Source organism: Patella vulgata, chromosome 3 (assembly GCF_932274485.2).
Source record: "Patella vulgata chromosome 3, xgPatVulg1.2, whole genome shotgun sequence".
Classification (NCBI taxonomy): domain Eukaryota; kingdom Metazoa; phylum Mollusca; class Gastropoda; family Patellidae; genus Patella; species Patella vulgata.
In genome coordinates, this window is record NC_065881.2 from 88,604,310 (window position 1) to 88,625,872 (window position 21,563).

The 21,563-nt window shown below is 35.8% G+C and overlaps 1 protein-coding gene across 1 annotated transcript; it reads left to right on the forward strand.

Annotated features, from left to right (window-relative positions):
* The first annotated feature begins 1,934 nt into the window (after positions 1-1,934).
* LOC126814283 (aurora kinase A-B) lies at positions 1,935-17,071 on the forward strand. Its single transcript, XM_050539362.2, has 8 exons — positions 1,935-2,070; positions 6,456-6,604; positions 7,753-7,864; positions 8,294-8,373; positions 9,774-9,912; positions 11,234-11,382; positions 11,772-12,003; positions 12,956-17,071. The coding sequence occupies exons 2-8, from the start codon at positions 6,477-6,479 to the stop codon at positions 13,070-13,072; spliced, it is 957 nt and encodes a 318-aa protein (XP_050395319.1). The 5' UTR covers positions 1,935-2,070; positions 6,456-6,476; the 3' UTR covers positions 13,073-17,071.
* Positions 17,072-21,563: the final 4,492 nt, after the last annotated feature.

A 21,563-nucleotide genomic window follows, 5' to 3' on the forward strand; every position in this document is an offset into this window, starting at 1 on the left:
ATTATAAATAACAATATCAGTCATTGTTTTGATTAAAAATATTGTCAATTTTGTTTACAAATGTGCTACGTTGAAGTTAATAGCACCATTTCTTATCTCGAAACATGGAGGGTTGATAGATAAGGTTTGTTATCTAGGGATAGCCTATACGTTCGGTGGGACGAAACATCGAGGTCCCGTGTATACATTGGCGCACACGTAAACGATCCCTTGGAAGTTGGAATTCGATATAAATATAAGAATATGCCGTAACGTCACTGTCTGTGCAAAATTTCGATTCCCCAGTTGTACGTGCCAAGGAGTAGGGTCGCCTGGCCAACCTCGTGCATTCTTCGGGTCCTCTGGTTTCCCCTCACTGCTAAAGATCCGAAATTAGCTGGTTTGTGTTGAGTGGATGCATGGGGATATGGGGGCCAATCTCAATATAGATTTACAACAATATAGATTTACAATACCAAAAAAAACCCACCTTAATGTTCCCCATTCTCTGATGTTTGTGCCCGAAAAATGGAAATAAACTGGCCGAAAAACGGACGGTTTACCGATTAAGGGCGGGAGAGGTGGGGGAGGGGGCTACACCCCAGCTCCTCTGCCTCATACGAATGGTCGTTAAACCCCATCTCTCTCTCTCTCTCTCTCTCTCTCGTACAAGACATAAAACACTGCGGTTGGTGGAGAAGTTTTCATTCAGAGTGCAGACACTCAAAGCATAATAATAATAACGGAAAAGACTTCTTGTATCGGGATAGACAATAAGAGTCCTGCGTGGCTATTGCATATAGGCTACTTGCTCTTGGTTTATATAATATCCATGTAGAATACGGTGAAAATTACCTTACAAATTCATCATTACTTTTCAAAATTTATCTTTACCATTATTTATACGTTTCTGTGAAAATAGCCCGCATCACCATCTATGACATTTCCGACTGCGGGCTGTCAGTCGTCACAACAGCATTCGAAAGTGTTAACTTAAGGGGGGAGGCTATCCGAAAATTTTTATTCTAAAATGTTTAAGCTATTGAATTGAAAATAGTACATACAAGTAGTTAGGAAATGTAATAAACAGGGGAAAACTAGCATTAAAAAAAGTTGTTGCCAGGGTTACACATTTGGGGGGAGAAAATTATGAAAAACGTAGGTACACTATATCTCTGTAACTAATTAAGATATCTTGGCCATATTTGCAGGGTATATAAACTAATATCTACCACAGAATCAGACAAAGCAATTTGAATTATCATTAATATTTCAAAAGTTATCAAAATATTTCTCCAAAGACAAAATATTGTGGTGTAGCAAATGTTTTGAACATCATTTTCCAAGAAACTATAAAAATTATTGAGAAAAACTCTCTGTCTGTTTTGGGGGTCATCATTAAAGAATAAGCAGTCCGAAAATGAGACATTTATCTTTATTAGTGTCAGAGATATGGTGTACCTATTTTTTAAATACTTTTTCCACAAAAATGTTTTATCCTGGCAACACCTTTTTTTTTTATTATTATTTTTAATGTTAGTTTTCCCTTGTTTATTACATTTCCTAACTACTTGTGCCATCTCCAATTCACTAGCTCTAGAATTTCAGAAAGCGTTTTTCGGATAGCCTCACCCCTTAAGTGTCAAACTCTCGGGATTAGGCTAATATTAATATATATAGCCTATACGTAGCGTGATTATTTTCTTTATCATTTCAAGATTTAATACCAGTAGTGATTCAACTGTGATTGCCACTGCATCCCAAGACCACGGCCTTCACAATAAAGAAATGTAAAACGATTACGGACAGCGAATGGACGAGTATTTGTTTTATTGAACATACCTCGAAAGATTATGTCAAAGAGTTGCACGCCGCTTCGTACGAAATCAGTGCGCTCAAGGGGGCGTAACTCCACTTTTAAGTGGAGTTGCTCCCCTTCCGTAGCTCTTGATTTTAAAATATAAAGCACGTGACTTTTTTTAGGAAACCGTCCAATAATTTGCTTCGACACGAAATCGTTACGGATTTGAATTGGTCGCCATTATTTGACAGTGTTGACAACAACGAGAAAATATTCCCGGTTATTTTCAGGTATTGAAAAATCTGAGTTATTTTTTCTTTATTTTACAACTCCAATTGTTATCAAATGGTTATAGGTGGAGTTTATTGCAGTCTACAAGTTGAAGTTTGCGGGTTACATGATCATGAAACCTTTTTGAATGAATTGGTGTTTTCTTTTTTAGACTCCATTCCAATTCCTAGTCCAAAATCTAGTCACTTGCATGCATTTTTAAAAAGCTTTTTTGTCAGTAAGCTAATTGAAAACAAATTAAATTGCCTTTATTTGATATTGATATGCCTACTACTAGACTAGGCCTTATCGAGAATTGTTCAAATTTCAAAGAACTAGCAACTTGGATCTACATGTAATTCTAAGCTACTAGTACTACAGCCTGGTGTGTAGCCACTCAGCCCACTGTTAGTAAATTTAAAACTTAACTGGGGAGTGGCATCCAATGATGAGGTTTTTAATTTTAGGGCGTTCTGTTGTTCTGTCTTACTTATCCGGCCAAACCCTAAATAAAAAAAGGGAGTTTGTAATGTATTCATGATGAATTTGATCATCAATTTTTCCTAAAAAGAAAAAAAAAAACGTCCAAAGTAGTTGAAAGTACTGTTAGTGTTACTCAAAGTTACTGGTATTCTACTGGCTCTGTATGTAAAGTAAGTCTGGTTACAATTGTCCTGGCTGCATGTTACTTTAAACAGATTCTTATAGGCTCTGGCCGAGCTACATGTATCCGTTACTGTCTCTCCCTTTGGTCTATTCATATAATATGAAAATTTTTTACGACTTTTTCCCCCCAACCTCATTTCTACTAAGGCTATTTTGGAATCCTTACCGTCTATTTTTCACTGTGATTCTTCTTTGTTCACCAAAAGGAATCATTTTATGCCACATCCGACACAAATTTGTAATACAACACTTTAATTTCATGTAGAATTGTGCTATACAAAAGCACACAATCAAGATTCGTTTGAATTGATCTGCCATGATGAAACTTAGGTCTGCGCCGACTGAAGTTCACAGGTTTGTGGCCTATGCTTGCTTAGCTCATATCACAATTATCTAGACTAGGAATGGAATGTTACTGTAAACAAAAATTTTGGCTGTCCTTCAATTAACGGACAAAACTGTCAATATTGATACCACTAAAGTTTTTGTATTTAACAAGCATAAACAATTTGTTACGGTAGGGTAAGGTAAATACGACAATTTTTCATAAAAAAACTGACACTACCAGTGTTTCTTAGGGCAAAATTCGATGCTGAATTCGAATCCGTTGAAATTTTCGACCTAATGTGTGTCTGTCGGTCAGTACAGCCCCCATTTTCCAAAATGGCGGCCAAAATATGACTTTTTGCCGTTATACTCCTAAAATTATATGAGATATTAGTGTATAATATGTCTTTTCAATGATTTTCTGGGTCGTGGAGTATGATGCCGTGTTCAAAAAAGGAGTTAAAAGCACCATAGTGAAAAAATAATCAAGTATCAGTGTAAAAATCAGAAATTCTTCTCGCATTTACAGACACCGAAGCAATAGAGAAGCACAAAAGCAGTAATAACATGTATTAAGGGATGTAAGAAACAGATTGATTGAGAATGAGCATGTTTTCATACACTGAAGGGAGTAAAACAAACTTCTAAGAGTAAACAGATCATCCAAGAACAGATTTCAATAATGTATCAGCATCATTTTTCAACTCATTTCTGGTTTTGTAGCATCCCAAATAGAGGCTTTTAGCTCATCCACTGAAAATCGTTCGTTCTTAAATTTACCACCAGAAAGTTTAACTCGTTGCCTCTGAAGGATGTCAGTTTATATCCATCTCATTTACTGGAACACCATCTTCAAACCAAGCGTTTTGGACTTTTTAACTGTCGCTAGAAAGTTTCTCTCCAATTTTTCTCACCGGCTTCACTTCATCAGAAGTTTCACCCACATAGAAAACAAATTTGCGAAGCTGGATAATCGATTAAATGTATGTGGAGGAACAGTACAGGCTCTATCACAGAAGAATAAGCTTATTGTAATTGGGAATGCCCATCTTTTTTATTCAGACTTCATTGAGATGATGAAAGAAGGGAAAAAACAGAAATGGAAGTGGGTGAAAACCTCTGATGAAGTAAAGCCGGTGAGAAAAGTTGGAAAAAGACATTATAGCGACAGTTGAACAGTCCAAAATGGTTGGTTTGAAAAAAAAAACCTGAGTCTAGAAATATTAGGAAAATGTAAAGAACATGTTGGTCCAGTAACTGAGATGGATATAAACTTACTTGACGAATACAGCGAAAAACAATTACTCTTACAAATAAGCTTTTTGCGCACCACCATCGCCCCGTCATCCTTCAGAGGCAACAAGTTAAACTTCCTCGCGGTAAATTTAAGAACGAACGATTTTCAGTGGATGAGCTAAAAATTTCTATACTGAATGCCATAAACCAGAAATGAGTTGAAAAATGATGCCGATGCCTTATTGAAATCTGTTCTTGAATGATCTGTTTACTCTTAGAAGTTTGTTTTACTCCCTTCAGAATCAGTGTATGAAAACATGCTCATTCTCATTCAATCTGTTTCTTACATTCCTTAATACATGTTATTACTGCTTTTGTGCTTCTCTATTGATTCAGTGGCTATAATGTGAGAAGAATTTCAGATTTTTACACTAATAATTGATTATTATTCCACTATGGCGCTTTTAAGTGCATTTTTGAACACAGCATCGTTCTCTGTGACCCAGAAAACCATAGAAAAGATATATTACATGCCATATCTCACATACGTTTATGAGTATAACGACACAAAATCATATTTTGACCGCCATTTTGGAAAATGGATGCTGTACTGACCGAAAGACACACATTAGGTAGAAAATTTCAACAGATTCGAATTCAGCGTTAAATTTCGCCTCAAGAAATGCTTGTAGTGAAGAAAAAAGTATATTTACCCTACCCTGGTTACGGTAATTGAAGTACCGGGTACAGCAAGAATTTTCGTTCACAGTAACATTGAATTTGAAATATTGGCTAAGCACAGGCCACGAAACTGTGACCTCTGGTCTGCTCAGATGTGGGTTTCATAATAGCGGATCATATTAAACAAATCTTGTTTGTTTTTGGATTGGTAAATTCTACATGAAAATAGTCTTGACAACCACCATTTATTCCAGATATCTGTAGGGCAGAGCAATACACTAATTTAAGAATCTGCTTATTACAAGTCTTTCTTTAGGCCTGAAATGTTATCTAAATTATCAATTAGACATTAATTAACTTATCCAGACTATAATAAACTCTTGATGTCAAGGCTAGCCTTCGATGTTGGCTGGATTAGATTCCTATATGCCGCTAACGGCCATTGATAATTAAATCAAAAAAAGTGGCTAATCGAGACTATGCTGTTTATATTAATGATTTTAGTAATGATGATCGAGACTATGCAAAAATTTCACCTGCTTCTTTCTCGGCTCATAGTGGATCAATTTGACTGAAATTTTTAGCAAATTACCTTTACACTATCTATTTTTTAACTATTATTATAGCGAGAACTGCCAGCTCTTTATCTAATCTCCCATAATGTATCTTTAAGACAATGAATATTTTGGCACATGAATCGTGTCGAAATGCTTTCTAGTGTCAGTCGTATGAAGCGACTCGATGAATGGGGCTATATATGCATATCCCATCTGGGTGAGTACTACGGCAGTACGGGTGTAGTCGTAGACTGGAACAACCAGACGTCAAAGACTGCCATTCAATTCAGACTTTTCGCCTATTTCGTCAAACATATCTGATTAAAAATTACAGAAACGATTGAATGTAAATCAGTTTATAATATATACATTCATATTACATTATATGCATTGCAACCCAATTGTGTCCATTTCTAGGTGCCAAAGAATGGTGATTTATCTCCTTTAAAAGTTTAGCTGAGAAAATGTCAGAGACAATTACCAGGTGCCAGTAGTGTTGTGTACATTATCTTAAGCAGTGGACACATTAGCCGAATCGGCGCCGAATTTTATTCGACCAAATGGGTGGACACACTAGCCGAATGCTTTGCCCGATTCAACCTGTCGATTGCATCTCCTTTCATGTCACATGATTAAACATGGCGGCGTCTATGTCTTCAATCTATCACGTGACTTCTCGATATGAGTGGTGATTGGCTAATGAATTCTATATTCGGCCGAATGCTTCAGCGAAGCGGACACACCAGGCGAATATAATTCGGCCGAATATATCAAACCTGTTTGATTCGGGCGAATGACAGTGGACACACTAGGCGAATTTCGACGCCGATAGATTCGTAGTGTGTCCACCGCTTAAGAAGACCGCTGACAAATAAATGACTCATGAGGTGTACGATATAAAATAACTCTAGGTATAACATACTTTGTTTGGTTTACAGCTTGACACAGGTGTGGTAACCATGGAAGCAAAACGGGTATTAAAACCAGTCAATACATCCCAACATGGACATGATGCCGTGAGGAAACCTATAGCTGATCGAAGTGATGATACTGAAAATATGGGAGATAATTCGTCAGAAGGCTTAAGGTATATTTTCATTACATTATAATATCAATTTTCTTACACCCACACAATTCTAGAGGGTAAATACATGTGTTAATACAACACACAAATCCAACCAATGTTATGTAGGTGAGACCAGGTGACTGAAACGGGTAGGATGCGCACTTTGGTTTCGATATACAGCTTGTGCATGACAAGGCGTATACCCCTGGTTTCCACCTGCTGTATACCCCTACATGACCAGGAGTAGGGTCCCGTGTCCACTGTTTCCACCTGCTGTATACCCCTACATGACCAGGAGTAGGGTCCCGTATCTACCGGTTTCCACCTGCTGTATACCCCTACATGACCCGGAGTAGGGTCCCGTGTCTACAAGTTTCCACCTGCTGTATACCCATATCTGACCAGGAGTAGGGTTGTGTGTATACTGGTTTCCACCTGCTTAAGACCCCTACATGACCCGGAGTAGGGTCCCATGTCTACCAGTTTCCACCTGCTGTATATCCATATCTGACCAGGAGTAGGGTTGTGTGTATACTGGTTTCCACCTGCTAAAGACCCCTACATGACCAGGAGTAGGGTCGTGTGTCCACAGCTTTTTACCTGCTAAAGACCCCTACATGCAATCTAATATTGAAATAAAATTGGAGCATACATGTAATATTTGACCCGAAATTACCTGGTTTGTGTCAAGTGAATGTTAAACCCCATTTCTCCCTTTGCCAATGAATAGTGATGTACGGTAGCCTACATGTAGGCCTATCATGAATATTGACTTTATTAATAGCCACTATCCGATCACTAACCATTTTAAATGAAATGGTCAAAATGTACATGTACATAAGCTTATAGTCTTCTATGGGGGTTGGGTGGCCGAATGGTTAACGCGTGCAGGTTTATCATAAGGTCTATCATTGAGTCAACTGGCGTGGTTTCGCTTCCCCGGTTGTAGCTGACAAGGAGTAGGGTCACCTGTCCAGCCTCATGGGTTTTCTCCGGCTACTCTGATTTCCTCCCACTGCTAAAGACCCCTACGTGTACTCGCAAGTGAATTATTAAAATAAATTGAACCTTGTGTTAGTCCTAGTTTGTGATGAGTTGACCTAGTTTGTGTCGAGTGGACGTTAAACCCTATTTCTCTCTCTTATAGTCTTCTCTTTTTTTTTCTTCAGGACAAAATGGTCTTTAGACGATTTTGATATTGGGAAGCCATTAGGTAAAGGAAAGTTTGGAAATGTTTATTTAGCAAGAGAAAAGAAAAGTAAATATATCGTCGCCTTGAAGGTAGGTTTGTTGTTTTGTTTCAGTAGAACAACGCTGGCTCAGAATGTGATGCTAGCGAGCAGTGAAAAGAGGGGCTGATCCACTGAGTATGGCACTTGCTATAATAGGTCAAAAATAGATAATGCAAAATGAATATATTGAAAATTTCATTCTGATTACTTTATTCTGAGCGAAGTTATCCCAGAAGTTTTGACCAGATCTGGCATAGTTTGTTTATTATTGTTATACAAGTACTTGTTATTCGAGATTTAGCCTTGATTCGCCATTTTTAAATTAAATAGCAAGCATGTTTTAATCTGTTCAAATCTCTGCCATCCGATGGTCTAAATAGTTGATTATAGGCTTGTCATGTTAATAAATGTCTAAATAATAATAAATGGCAACTAGTAATAAATGGCAACTAAATGTAATTATTGTTTTTTATTGCAGGTTTTGTTTAAGTCACAACTACAGAAATCAAGTGTTGAACATCAGTTGCGTCGAGAGATAGAAATACAATCTCATTTACGGTAAACTTTCTCACATGTTAATTTTATACGGCCTTCAATCTGGTTAAAACACAGATCCTATTTCGTTTCGTTTTACTTGTCTTTACTACACTTGGATCTGGAAGACTTGTTATTTAACTCGTGTTCTGAATGGTGTCAGGGTTAAGCCAATGTTACGGCGAGCTTTAGGCGTGTTTTTCACGGAACTGTGGGTAATCCACTAGTAACATCAATGCTGATCGGTTAATCAAATGTCTGACGTCATAAGTCGGTCTTTTGACCCCTGACGTGACCTATCGCTATAACTTGTCAGATCTTCATGTAGTGTAGGCCATCGAAAGTATAAAAAAACGAAACGAAATATAGATCTGTATTTTAATCAGATTGATACGCCCTTGTTCAAATGTGGTCATTATCATAATAATACATCTCCAAGAGTATGAATCGGAAACATCTGATTAATATACAGATCTACCCGGTCTATTTCATTTCGTTTTTTTATACTTTTGATGGCCTTTACTACATGAAGATCTGGCTGGTTTTAGTGGAAGGTCCTAGTGTAATAAAGACAAGTAAACTGAAATTTTGAACTATAAAAAAACAAATCGAAATAGGATCTGTGTTTGAATCAGATTGGATATGAAAATAAAGGGACTTGGTAATAACATCTTTTTCTACTAACTGTATTGATCTCCTACACAGCACAATCTGATTACAATACAGATCTATATTTCGTTTTGTTTTTTATATATTTTCGATGGCCTACACTACATGTACATGAAGATCTGACAGTTATAGTCATAGGTCATGTCAAGGGTCAAAACACTGACTTATAACCCTATGACGTCAGACATTTGATTAACCAATCAGCATTGATGTTACTAGTGGATTACCCACAGTTCCATGAAAAACACACCTAAAGCTCGCCGTAACAGACCGTTTCATTGGCTTATCCCTGACACCTTTCAGAACACGAGTTAAATAACAACTCTTCCAGATCCAAGTGTAGTAAAGAGAAGTAAAACAAAATTTTGAACAATAAAAACGAAACGAAATAGGATCTGTGTTTTAATCAGATTGCACACCGCTTCGACTTATCTAGGGGGTTTGGATGGTCTAATGGTTTAATTCATGCACATGCAATCACAAGGTGTTATTGCGTCAAGTGGCATGGTTTCGATAATTCCCCACTTGAACATGACAAACAGTTGGGTCATCTGTCCAGCCTTATGGATTTGCTTTGGGTCCTCCGGTTTCCTCCCGCTGCTAAAAGACCTTGACACATGCAAATTATTGAAATAAAATTAAACCTTGCGTTAGTCTATATATGGCTTAGTTTGTGTTAAGTGGTCAAGTGGATGTAAAACCCCATTTCTCTCTCTCTTGTCCAGTTGTCAATTTGCGGTTTGTTTATATTTCAGACATCCCAACATCTTGCGATTATTTGGGTATTTTCACGATAAGACTCGGGTATATTTAATACTAGAGTACGCACCTAAAGGAGAATTATATAAAGAATTACAGAGATGTACAAAATTTGAAGAAGACCGATCAGCAACGGTAAGATTCACATTTTACCCTCAAATTTGAATAGGGGAGGTTGGATGGGCGAATGGTTAGCATGTGCACAGGGCTGCCGACAACCAGTATCGCAGCGCAATTTGCGATACATATTTTGTCCGTTGCTAACCAAAAATTAAAATCTAACGTTTTTGATTCGCAGTTACTGCGAATCATTAATATGCCTGTCATTTTGGATATTGACACAAGAATAATCCACATTTTTAAGACTAGAAGGCTTACTCAACACTTTCAACTTGTATAAAATGTTGAATAAAATTTTATAAACAAAACTGAATTCTCCGTGTGACATTTTCTTCTCGAACTGCCCAGACACAATACTATATAACACAGGGACATAACTCTATGAATAGGGACTATTAAACCAGAAATAGGGAATCAAAAAGTACCATTCACGTTGTGAGACATCAAGTAATTACATCATATTCATTTTGAAAGAAATAAATCCAGTGTATCTCCCACGTATTGTAAATAAAATATAAAAAAAATAAACACATGTTAACGTATTGTAAAATGATAAATCAAAGTAAAAATTCCCGTAAAATATTATTGTTTATATCGCGTGTGTCTAGTTAATCGAGGTGCGCCCGATTGAACAAAAATAATAATACACGATAAAAAGCAGACGAAATTGTTTTCTAACGAAGATTTCTAACGTAACAAAAAAATTACAATTAAAATGAGTGGGGCTTCGGAAGTCACTGTCAAGAATTGGCTTCAGACGTAAGACCTAACTAAATGTCTACATCACATTCACAAACTGTCACAAGTACTTGTGGCAGTGCTAAAAAATCTAAGAATAGTCAGAATGGAATCTAATCATATTTCAATTCGTTATGAATTAAAGTAATATCTTGTTATTTAGGTGTTTTACGTTGAAACTGAAAAACTGCTAATCAATTTTTAAATTTGCTAATCAAATTTGGCAAAATTGGACTTTTTGATTAGCAGTGCTGCTAATCAACTGTGAAAAATTACCGACAGCCCTGCATGTGCATGTTGTATCATAAGGTCTGTTATTGAGTCAACTGGTGTGGTTTCGATTCCCCGGTTGTACACGACAAGGAGTAGTGTCGCCTCTCCAACCTTGTACTTTTTCTCTGTGTCCTCCGGTTTCCTCCAACTGCTTAAGACCACTAAAGGGAAGGGAATTATTGAAATACAATTGAACCATATGTTAGTATCAGCGGTGGATTATCCCTTAGTTTGCAATCAGTTAAACTGAAAAATGTCCATTAAACGATTTCTGTGTAAATTCTAGTTGGTGTTGGCTTGATTGTATAATTTTTGTTTATTTCAGTATATTCGTCAGTTAGCTGAAGCGTTAATGTATTGTCATAGTAAACGTGTTATACATCGTGATATTAAACCAGAGAACCTTCTACTTAGTCTACGAGGGGATCTAAAAATAGCTGATTTTGGTTGGTCAGTTCATGCTCCTTCATCCAGGTATGATCGTATTACATTTTATACCTCAGGGATTAGCCAGATTACATCGACACTGTAGATCAATTCAAGTGTCATGAATTTAATCCCATGCTTGTTAGTCTTGGCTATTTATTATTTTCCTCAAACTGGGTGTAAAGGTGAACAAGGCACTGGTTCACTAACTGGATGTCTTAGTCACCATGACGCTAGCCAACTATCTGGGTGTTGCTGCATGGCCGTAGGCTGTTGATGCATGGCCGTAGGCTGTTGATGCATGCCCAGGTTAAAGGTTTTGTTCCTAGCGTGCTGTATGGCATATGCCGATCTTTTGCACAGAAAAATATGACATTTAATCCTATTTCGTTTTATTTCACCGTAAAAGTAATTTAGACAGCATGTTTATTTTGTAGACGAACAACATTATGTGGAACACTTGATTATCTGCCCCCAGAGATGGTGGAGGGAAAGATGCACAATGAGAAAGTGGATTTATGGAGTCTGGGTATTCTATGCTACGAGTTTCTGGTTGGAAAGCCTCCGTTTGAAGCAGACGGACACACAGAAACATATCGTAGAATTAGCCGTGTGGAGTTTCACTACCCCAGTCACGTATCTAAACCAGCTCAAGATCTCATTAATAATGTAAGTAATCATATTTATAATAACCGACCACGTCCATTCGGAAGTAGGAGGCGTCTAGTAGGTCATTTGTGGACCGAGGTGAGATTGTCCGTTGTAGGCCGGTCATCCTTCGGTTATGTGTATTTGTTGAATGAGCAACTTCCTATCAACCAGATCGGCTTTGGGTCGGTTTGATTCTACGGTATCTCTCCTAGCTGAGAGAATAAGGAATTTTGAGCCGAGAGAATATCTTCCGTCAACAAGCTACCAACCCCGGTAACAAATTCGCAAACCTCGCCAAGTAGTAACCGAGATTTCCGAATAGTATAAATAAAAACGCCCGCCTTGTGAGTCCAATCATTCTGAAGAGTTTAATGCGAACGAAGCTAGTCACTGACACTCGGTATAACCAAATCTTCATAGCCACTCTTATCTCGTGTACAGTTAGTAATATTGTTATTATTTTATAAAAAATCAACACATACTAAATTATTTTCATTGTGGTGCATCATACATGTATTTTTTTTTACTTTTTATACGCCCACAATTTCATGTGGATGTACATGTATATTGTCATCGTCCTGGTACGTCCATCCACAATTTCTATCCGACTTTGACTAAACTTGAAATATAGGTTTTCTCTGCTAAAGACCCACTTCCTTTCAATATTAGCATGTATTAGACTGTAATTTCATGGATTTTGGACCCTGATTGTACAAAAAATCACATTTATAGCTTATATCTCAAAGATCTCTGTTCCATTCAATATTGGTGCACATCAGACTGTAACTTTATGGATTATGGGCCCTGATTGTACGAAAAATCTCTTTTTTTGTTTAGCTTATTCTCTATCACTTTCAAATTGTGGGCGTATCCTGCCTGGCAGCCGCTGGTTTCTGCTTAATACAGTTTTTTCTGAATCAAACAAAAATTGTGCTTGTTTACAACATTTCGTCTTTTTGTTTTTTTGTAGTTATTACGCCATGATCCAATGAAGAGATTGCCATTAAGTGATGTTTTACAACACCCTTGGATCCTAAAGAACTCATTACATCATACAGGTAAAACACCAGCACCATCTGTATCATGAGAAGATAACTGTGTGAATTGTTGATATTAAACCACATCTTGACATCCAGCTTAATACTGGTCAGACGAACCCATATCAACTTCTCTATTTAAACAGTTTTCATTAATACTATTAAATGTACGGAAATGTTCCTTTGACCCTATGGTTTCCAACTTTACATAAATTGATTAATATTTAAATTCTTAAGTAATGAACATAGTTAAAGATACATTATGGGAGATTAGATAAAGACCCAAAGAAAGATCTCCAATGGACAGATTTAGCTCTTGTATAATGTATGTTTAATATGATTAATACAATGACATCATTATTAATGTGACGTCATGGTGTATGTTTAATCTATCTCCACGCATAATTAATTAGAAATGTGTACAGGTTGGGGCTACTGTATATAAATTTGAGATTTTAATATTGTGTTTCCTGACCTGAAATGAAAAACTGCATGTCAAGCGTGTTCGTATTAATCCAGACTGTTAATCAAGGATCTCATTAAATTAGAGATCAGTTAAAATTTTAAGTTCTAAAATCAATATCAGATACCTGATAATATTTTTATACTTGAAAGGTGACATACATGTATTTCGAATCATATCAATCCCACGATTTCTTGAATCACAAAAATTTTAGCAGAATAAAACCCTTCGTCATAACTTCCATATTTCAGATTGTTTATAAGATAAGAAATGAAAATGGTAATTAAAAGCCCTGTTTGTGACATCACGACTATTAACATTTAGATATCAGTCAAAACACTGGTAATTATTGGCAAATATTAACGTCTTGTCAATACCGATGTTGTACCCAATAATCGGCTCATCTTTATTCAAACTGGAACCCATCCCACAATTGTACATGTATATTGTCTGTCCGGTCACATTTGTTTGTGAACACTCTAGACGTCACAATTTTTATTCGAAATATAGGTTGATATCCCAAAGATATTGGTATGTATCAGAACGTGACGTTCTGGATTATGGCCCCTGTTTGTAATAAAAATTAGATTTTTAGCGTGTTCACATACTGAATGGAATTATGTATCAAGATTACTGGCATGGACCAAACAAATTTATTTTCTAGTTCTTTGGGGTCCTGGTCAATGCAAAAAAAAACCCTTCTCAATAACTTGTGCGCCACTATTGATTAAAATTTCAAAACTAAAGTATTTGAAACCAAAAACATTTCAGAATGGCAACCTTTTCCTTAAAAAAAGAAAAAGAAAAATGAGTCTTTTCTTGAAGAAATTGAAGGTAGAATTTTTAATCCTGAGGATCAGAATTTTAAATTGTGTCTCTAGTGTAATCAACAGAAATTCGAATTAGATCTACTTTCATTTTAAGGTCAAATTGACTGAAAGGTACATGTGATTGAAATGGAAGGCCTGTCGTTGACCTTAAATAAAATCATATATAGTTATACACAGATTGTGTCATATAATATGTAAAGAGATATTTAATTTGTAAATTTTTCATTTTGTTCAGGGGAAATAACTCTGATTTAGTTGCAGGGTTGACATTATTTACAAAGTTCAGTGTTTTTTCTATTCATAAGAACTAAAGGAAAGACTCTGTTCATGCAAAGGTCTGTTGATTCTGTTTCAATGGAGAATAGAGTGATAGATTAAATTCGGGGTCTAGAAATAGAAATATTCTGTTTTACCGGCAGTTGTTGAAGAAACATTTCATAGATTGAGTTGTACAATGCTGGTTTTCTACCCTACGTAATGTTCCGTGGAATACCCCTTATCAAAATAGAAAACCAATTAACGTTTTGTTTACCGAGAGACAGGCAATTCATATGATGTTTCTGATTGTCTTTAGATCACCTGTCTTTTTCTTTTAAATTGTTCTGGTTGAAGTTCTTATTTCTTGAATGAATGTCAGCTGTATTAATAATTATATTACTTATATTAAATCTGTATTATGTAAGATTTAGATAAAGAGCTGACAGTTCTTGCTATAATAGTTTAAAGATACATTATGTAAGATTTAGACAAAGCGCTTGTCGCTCTTTAATAGTCTTAAAAATAAAAATAAAATCAAAAAACTGATCATGATGAATGAATTTATTGTAAATTCCTAAACAGGCATGTATGAGCTAAAATCTTCCTATTACAGGTCTTTATTTGGACCTTAATTGTTATATAAATTATTAATTAGACATTAATTAACTAACCATGACCATAATCAACTCTATATCCATTGCATTGATGGGATATAAGTAGTTTAAAATAATGTGGTTGATGAGGTTACCGTGATAATGGATAATCAAGACTTAGTTATTTAAAGTAACAATGGTGGTAATGACAATCAAGACTAGGCAATAATTGTATCATCAATATTTAGACTCAGGCTGAAGTAATATGATTGAAATTTTTAGCATATTCTCTTTTCAGTATCTATTTTGTCATCTATTGTGACAAGAACTATCAGCTCTTTATCTAATCTTACCTATTGCAGCTTTAAATTACTTTATTCTAAGTGCTACACACAAGCGAATTATTGAAATAAATTTGAACCATGTTAGTCCCGATATGATCTAGTTTGTGTTGATTGGATGTCAAACCCCATTTCTTTCGCTCTCTCTATTATTTCTGTGTAAAGTTATTAATGTTTAAAGTTTTAGCAAGATGCAACCTGGATTGTGTATTATCATAGCAATGACACTTGACAATTGAGACTAAATTATCGATAAAGAGTTGGCAGTTCTCACTATAATAGTTAAAAACTAGATAATGTAAAGGAAATTTACTGAAAATTTCATTCAGATTGATCCACTATAAACCGAGAACTAAGCGATTAAGATTTCCGCCTAGCCTCGATCATCATTACTAAAGTCAGTACGATAAACAGCATAGTCTCGATTATCCATTTAAGTTATGCAGTAAATCGGTTCACAATCCACTAAAGATCGCAGGCTAGCGATGCCATCTAGAGTTGATTATGGTCTGGATAAGTTAATTAATGTCTAATTAATAATTTAGATAACATTTCAGGCCTTAAGAAAGACCTGCAATAGGCAGAATTAGGTCTTGCATAATGTATGTTTAATTTTTAAATCTTGCTGATGTGCTGGTCCATTTAAATCTAAATGTCTAGATAATAATTTATACATGTAAATCTTGTATAAGATTAAAATCTTGGCTGTCCTGGTCTTGTGAATAGATGTCTAAATAATAAATTTATATAACATTTAAAGCCAAATTAAAGACCTACAATAGGCAGATTTAGCTCTAACATAATCTAAGAATGTTCTTGTAAATAAACTTTAGAGATGTATTTTTTCATCAAGTGCTATATGTTTATATAAATAAAATACAAAAAGAAAATATATATATGTTAAGAATTATGATTGTTAATAATGTCATGTAAGAGTGTGAATTAACTCTGTAACAATCTGTTTATATTTTCTGTAAAGTTTAGTTTCAGTTGTTTGCTGAATTAATATAGCTTCTATCTACACATGGGAGTGTTGGGTGACTGAATGGTATAATGCTTACTCGTTAGTTCGTAGGGTAGGGTCAGATGTCCAACCTCGTAAATTTTCGCGGGTTTCTTCCTAATGCTGAATTGGGTGGTCTAGTGGTTTTAACGCGCGACAAGGAGTAGGGTCAGGGTCAGGGTCGGCTGTGCAACCATGTGAATTTTCTCTGGTTTCCTCCTATTGCTAAAGGCCCCCTACGCGCAAGCAAATTATTGAAATAAAATTGAACCATATGTTAGTCCCTGAATGATTTAGTTTGTGTCGAGTGGATGTTAAACCCCATTTCTCTCTCTCTCTCTCTCTCTTAAAATGTTTATTTAAACCATGTGTAGAAGACTGTTTCAATTTTCAGTAGCTATATAATTGTTGATTTGTATATATTTATATATAATTATGTAAATAATGTTTAATAATTTTGTCCAAGATTCATTCTCATATATATATATATATATATAAACATTTCATGATAACATTGTATAACACTGAACAATGTATAATATTTCATGATAACATTGTATAACACTGAACAATGTATAACATTTCCATGAAAATTGTATGATATAAATGTAGAAATATTAAATATTTTATAATTAGGCTGTGTATATATGTTTTTCATAAAATTATCAGTGTTTGGGTACAGAAAACAAAGAGGTTTATGTTCAACGATTTCTGTAGATCTTGTTCTATGAGATTTTCAAGTCGTAGAATATACTGGTACTGGTCTGTATACAATCTGCACACAGAGGTCCATCTACTTTCAACATCGGGAATATATCTCTGTCCAGGATGGCCGCCATATCTTTATAAGAGCTGAGTGAGTTCAATCATTGAGCAACGATTAACATTGGTTCGCTATTTGTCACCCCTGGCCAGATGCTGAGACTTCAGAGTAAGTTCTTGTCAGCCTGAACAGTCATTAGGTCTGAGTTCTAGGCTTGTTGAACTATTAGAAGACACCTTGGAGCCGTGACGTGACTCAGGGTTGCAGTCAATCTGTTTTACAGACCTAATGCGACATCCGTCTTTTATCTCTGTCCAAGATGACTGACCTTTAAACGGTCAGACCGTTGTAGTTCTAAGGGTGACGTCACATCACAATGTTTACCAACAAAGCAAGATGGCATCGATAACGCCAAAAAAGATTACTTCTGTGGCTTGTTTTTGTTGTTTTAAAACAAACACGAGCAGGTCAATCAGATTAGACGGTAAAAAATGTACTTCTGAAAGAATTCAGAGTAAACAAACAGAAAAAAACGTCAAATTGATGGTCACACGTGCGTTGTTTTCATCGAACGTAGTAATATGAACTGGTACGGGCAAAATTATATCGTTTTACGCCTATGCGTACTATTTTCTGTACCTATCTACGCTAAATATGGAATATTTTTTATCAAGATATACTTCAAACACCTTTATTTATTTTTCTAATACTAAAAAAAATGTTTCAGAATGTAATTTGTCGAAAGAAAAAAGTTAATATTTTGTAGTCATTAAGTCGCATCGATGTCATCCTTATCAGTGATTGTAGCGGCCAAGCGAATATTCACTGCGGATCAGTGTGGGTTGCAGTATGAAGAGTTAAGGTCCGAACTAAGTGTGTTGGTGAACCCAAAGGACTATGTGGGGAAAATATATTCTACAAAATATTATTCTGTGGTGTTTTTCACCACAAGAGTTCCACAAGATATTGGACTTAGAAAAAAAAGTCTTGTTACACCTCCCAATGTGCCTGTGTGGTACCACTTTCCACAAAATTTTCGACTTAAAATAATTTTGATAGTGATAGTGTTTTGGGTATGTGGTGTTTTTCACCACAAGAGTGCCACAAGATATCGTTCGGATGGTATGAAAACCGAGGTCCCGTGTACACATTGGCGTGCACATCAAAGATCCCTTGACAGTTGGAATTCGATATAAGAGTAGGCCGTAGTGCCGCTGCCTGGGCAAAATTTCCCTCATAGCACAGTGTATGGCGTATGCCCGTTTTCATTAGCCCAGTTCGGAGCAGAACAGTAGGACGTTAAACCCAAATTAAAGCCAAAGCCTTCTAACTCTGTGTAAGATGGCCGACCATTATAAAACTCAGATGCATTCTAGGAAATTTTTGTTTTCCAGATATACTTCCAAAATGAGTCGGAATGCGCGCGATCCAATAATGAGATAAAGACCAAATAAGTGGAAATTTATTTTTCTAATACTTCAAAACATTTTTTTAGAATTTAATTTGCAGGAGGAAATAAATTAATATTGAGAGGTAATTTAGTCGCACCAATCTGATTAAAATACAGATCTATATTTCGTTTCGATGGTGCCTATTACATGAAGATCTGACCAGTTGTAGTGGGAGATCGCTACAGGGGTCGTACGAGCGGCTTTAGACCCTATGACGTCAGCGTTGACGTTTCTAGTGGTTTACGCCCAGTTCCTTGCACAACACGCCAAGAACTTGCTGTAACAGACCGTTTCATAGGCTAATTCCTGACACCATTCAGAACACAAGTTAAACTCTTCCAGATCCAAGAGTAGTAAAAACAAATAAAACGAAATTTTGAACTAAAAAAACGAAACCAAATAGGATCTGTGTTTTAACCAATGAGTTGATGTGGCCTTATTATTTAGATCTAACCCAGTCCAAATGGGCGTCCTCGCTGAGGAAATTCCCACCCGGTGTCGCTATAGTAAAAACTCGGTGTCACGTTTCCTTGTCGTTGGTAAGAGAACCGTATTTTGACGACAAAAACTAATGTTTTGTCAACACACCTGGGGCCTGTTTCACGAAATTTTAAATAAGATAAAATCCAAATTTTAGTATTTAATTGGATAATATTAGGCTGATTTTAGTGCTTAGTCAATCAAAATTGAAGTATCTATTAAAATTTGGATTTTGTCTTTAGTTAAGATTTCGAGAAACAGGGCCCAGATCCATAACAAACTTTGTTGTTGGCCGAGTTGCCATGGTGCCGAAAGGTATGACGTTAAACTTTATTTTGTTTGATCAAGTTGCCATGGTGCCGAGAGGTATGACGTTAAACTTTATTTTCTTTGATCGTAGTTATGTTGTGATCTGTTAGACTGCTGGTGACTAAACAAACAACCTATCTATCTGATCATTCAGACAACTTTTATAAACATTTATCTTCCCTTAAATTCGATTACACATAAGATCAGTTTATCCGAGAGAAAATATTATCTTTAAAAAAGCTGAATCGCTAATATTTGGGACCTAGAAATAGACACAAGTGGGCCTCAACACATAATAATGTAATATTTGCGACCTAGAAATTGACACAAATGGGTCGCAACGCGTATAATAATGTAATATGAATGTATATATAAACTGATTTACATTCAATCGTTTCTATTTTTACTGTAATTTCTTATCAGTTATGTTCGCCGAAATACGCCAGAAGTCTCAATCGAATCGCAGTCTGTAGCGTCTGGTTATTCCAGTCTACACAGATAGTATTTATTGCGCATGCTCTCCAGATAATAATATATCAAATCAGGTGAATGGATTCGGAGCCAGCCGTAGGCTACAGTCTCGGGCCTGTTACGACTTGTGGAATATGTTTAGCCTCGGTCTTCGAGTCCCTTATTATAAATGGCACTGAAACGCATTATGGTACACGATTCGTGTACCAATGGTAAAATGTTTATTTTGTCTAAAATATTGGATATCAGAAGCTCATCTTTTCCCGGTTGATTTAAATTGACAAATAATTCGTGTTTTCAATGTCGGAAATTTTGGGTGATATTGGGTTGGAGACTTCGCTACTTTAAAAGTAACCCGTTGTGTCCATCCGTATTATTGGCACCCTAGAAAATATATACTCCTTACAAAGTCTGTACTGAGTAAATTTAAAGGCTCTGTACCATTCTTGTTGAAACAGAATAATATGTCCCAATCTTTATTCTGGTCAACAAATTGTATTATTTTACAGTATTCCAATTAATTGATGATACAAATTTTATCTTAACACACCTAATTTAAAAAAATTGGAAAAATTCAACTAAATGATTTGAAAAGCCTAACGTAAACCTTTTCAAATGTGACTTGGATTTAAAAATATTTCCGAACCCCCTGGACAAGTAAAATAGGATGTAATGGATACTTTACACAACAGGTAGGACACTTAAACATCTAATACTTAGAATAAGGCTAATATTTATTTACTGGAGCTGTCAAGCCAACAATAGTGTTATTTTCCCTTTAAAGGAAACTTTTGTATACGATTTATAAATCAATTAATCGTTAAACACAGTGTTTGGAGTATTTCCGACCAGCAGACGTTCACATGAATGAACTCGTTTGTAAGCGCACAATCAAATAAAATGTCCCCAGCGACTTTAAATTAAAGAAAGGGTTTATTCCACACTGATCCGCAGTGAATATTCGCTTGGCCGCTACAATCACTGATAAGGATGACATCGATGCGATTTAATGACTACAAAATATTAACTTTTTTCTTTCGACAAATTAAATTCTGAAACATTTTTTTTTAGTATTAGAAAAATAAATAAAGGTGTTTGAAGTATATCTTGATAAAAAAATATTCCATAATTAGCGTAAATAGGTACAGAAAATAGTACGCGGAGGCGTAAAATGGGTAAAACGATATAAATCTGCCCGTACCAGTTCATATTACTACGTTCGATGTAAACAACGCACGTGTGACCATCAATTTGACTTTTTTTTCTGTTTGTTTAATCTGAATTCGTTCAGAAGTACATTTTTTACCGTCTAATCTGATTGACCTGCTCGTGTTTGTTCTAAAACAACAAAAACAAGCCACAGAAGTAATCTTTTTTGGCGTATCGTGGCTATCTTGCTTTGTTGGTAAACATTGTGATGTAACGTCACCCTTAGAACTATAGCGGTCTGACTTTTAAAGGTCAGTCATCTTGGACAGAGATAAAAGACGGATGTCGCATTAGGTCTGTAAAACAGATTGGGTTTATTCCTGAAATAGTTTCAACGGTCAAGTGGCGTCACCGTGGTTGTTATTTCTTC

Excerpts from the sequence above, each read along its gene's own strand:
- LOC126814283 (XM_050539362.2), top strand. The coding sequence starts at position 6,477 with ATGGAAGCAAAACGGGTATTAAAACCAGTCAATACATCCCAACATGGA. Across the intron at positions 6,605-7,752 it reads AATTCGTCAGAAGGCTTAAG|GACAAAATGGTCTTTAGACG; the intron begins GTATATTTTCAT and ends TTTTTTCTTCAG. Across the intron at positions 8,374-9,773 it reads GAAATACAATCTCATTTACG|ACATCCCAACATCTTGCGAT; the intron begins GTAAACTTTCTC and ends TTTATATTTCAG.